At 37.9% G+C, this 2,410-nt stretch overlaps 1 protein-coding gene across 1 annotated transcript; it reads left to right on the top strand.

Annotated features, from left to right (window-relative positions):
• Positions 1 to 840: 840 nt before the first annotated feature.
• LOC118744907 (40S ribosomal protein S18) lies at positions 841 to 1,863 on the top strand. Its single transcript, XM_036478336.1, has 3 exons — positions 841 to 947; positions 1,197 to 1,382; positions 1,473 to 1,863. The coding sequence occupies exons 1-3, from the start codon at positions 945 to 947 to the stop codon at positions 1,740 to 1,742; spliced, it is 459 nt and encodes a 152-aa protein (XP_036334229.1). The 5' UTR covers positions 841 to 944; the 3' UTR covers positions 1,743 to 1,863.
• Positions 1,864 to 2,410: the final 547 nt, after the last annotated feature.

Here is a 2,410-nt window from a genome sequence, read left to right as displayed (position 1 = left end):
CACGGCCAATTGTTCGAGTGGAAGTGTGAAGAGGATGAATGTTCAGTACAGACGTTTTAACGCGATGTAAAAGTCACTGAGTAACTCTAAATTCGCTGTAAGCATTAGTGGGCAATAATATTTTTAGTTTATTAAAGAGTTATTTGCAAAAAAACACACTACAGTAATTGTAATCATGAAAATTGTGATAACGATGATTTTAATTGTAATTCTAAAAATAGTATGATGACAATTAACGTAATCGTAATCAAGAAAATGTTGATTTTCTGATATTCTGTGGAGGTTTTGTAGTTAAGTAAATGAACGGAACTTTCACCGAAAAATATGTAAAATTGATTTAAAGTTGAAATAATACAGTTCTACGGCGGCCGCTGTGGTGTAGTGGCTAGCAGTGTGCGCTACCATTCCGCAGGGCTTGTATGCCCGCTTGCAGCCAGGTATTTTCTAAGAATACCTTCCCTTTGGCAGCTGTTTCAGAAAATTATCTAGCAGCAAGCAGACAGTTTTATTATCATTTCATGTCAAAATTTCAAAAATAAGGCCTTTTTTTCTAATAATTCTAAAACGAATGGCTATAAAACCGCGTACTCAAAATACCAATTATCAAACAAATTTTTTCGAATAACTGCAGAAAATGACGTTCGTAAATGCATCATCAAAAATATTAATTATCAAGTGCACCTTGCTAATTTGCAACCCTGCAGAAAAATGCTAATGAATTAATAAAGTTAGCACTAAATTCGAATTAAGTTAGCGCCATCTTTTGGTCAAATTCGAAATATCACATTGTTTAACACACTCTTGATGTCACCTACTCACCATAGGATGATTGACGAGTGAAAATACATCGAACATGGCGAACTCGTTACATTTATTTGAAGTTTCGTTTGTTTCCGTCCTTCTGTCTTTTTCGGCTTGAACTCGGTCGCTTAACAAAGTGCAAAATGGTGGGTGGCGTGAATATATCGTAATTTTTCTATAGAATCTTTAAACTAATTGAAACATTTCTTTTGCGAAATGAGAAAACGAACTCCATAAGGAAGTTTTCCTGTAAAAACTGAATGATGTGCATAAAATACTGAGATAAAACGTTGATGAAACAACCAATGCTAATGTTCGATTCAGTCAACACAGGAATTGACCTTAGAAAACTTGTCCATAGTGAATTCTATACTAATTGCTATGTTTTATTACAGTCGCTCGTTGTTCCAGATAAGTTCCAACACATTCTTCGTATCATGAATACGAACATCGATGGCAAACGTAAAGTTGGTATTGCCATGACTGCTATTAAGGGTGTGGGTCGCCGTTACTCCAACATTGTTTTGAAGAAGGCTGATGTAGATCTGACTAAACGCGCTGGAGAATGCACTGAGGAGGAGGTAACTGGGTAACATGATTCAATAATCATTAATCATGACTGCGTAAATTATGTGGAAAATATCAATAACAAATTTTATTCTTCGTTTCAGGTTGACAAGATTGTCACCATCATTTCTAACCCATTGCAATACAAAGTGCCCAACTGGTTCCTTAACAGACAAAAGGATATCATTGATGGCAAGTACACACAATTGACATCAAGCAATTTGGATTCGAAATTGCGTGAAGATTTGGAGCGCTTGAAGAAAATCCGCTCTCACCGTGGTCTACGTCACTACTGGGGCCTGCGTGTGCGCGGTCAGCACACAAAGACTACCGGTCGCCGCGGTCGCACTGTTGGTGTGTCGAAGAAGAAGTAAACTATTCTGTTTAAACTGCAGTTGTGTGTATATTAATTTCCAGTGTGCTTATTTGAATTTGCGCGCACGTCTTAAACCCTAAACGACTTGGTGGGAAAAAGTAAATAATCTAAACAATATATATGACTGTGTATTCGATTAACCGTTTTGCGATCGTTACCCCACGTGTCCATTTTCTAGTAAATGTGTTATAAAGTCCTTATTTTTGACGACAAAACTCAGCGCTAGAGAGTCTTTACTTACTGACTTGCTTACTTTTTATTTCTATAACCAATTTACCAAGCTCAGGAAGAAATTAAAAGTAACAGAAAGCATTTTCCGTTTTAATAAGACCCGTTAAATAAGTTGCTTAATTTAAACGGGATTTGATAAACTTTTTGAAGGATTTTGTTTAACTTTATTTGCGGGCGCGGCAATACTGGACTTGACGTGTCTGAAAGGGATCTTGTAAAGGTAGGTTCTGCAATTCATATGCGAGTGGGTTTCAACCCCATTCAATTTGAGTTGTTGTTGTAGCGGCGGCTACAACAACCCCGCCCAGATCAGTTGATATCTCAGTCGTTGTCGTCAAGTTCCACTAACGGCAGCCCAGCGTGGAGCCTCCACTGGGTCGGTCCACAGGGACAAAGCCGTTAGGGTTGTCGGGTTTTCCGGTCATGCGAAGAGAT

This window comes from Rhagoletis pomonella, unplaced genomic scaffold (genome assembly GCF_013731165.1).
Source record: "Rhagoletis pomonella isolate Grant_MI unplaced genomic scaffold, Rhpom_1.0 Rhpom_scaffold_00008, whole genome shotgun sequence".
Lineage (NCBI taxonomy): Eukaryota > Metazoa > Arthropoda > Insecta > Diptera > Tephritidae > Rhagoletis > Rhagoletis pomonella.
This window is presented reverse-complemented; position numbering and strand designations above follow the sequence as displayed.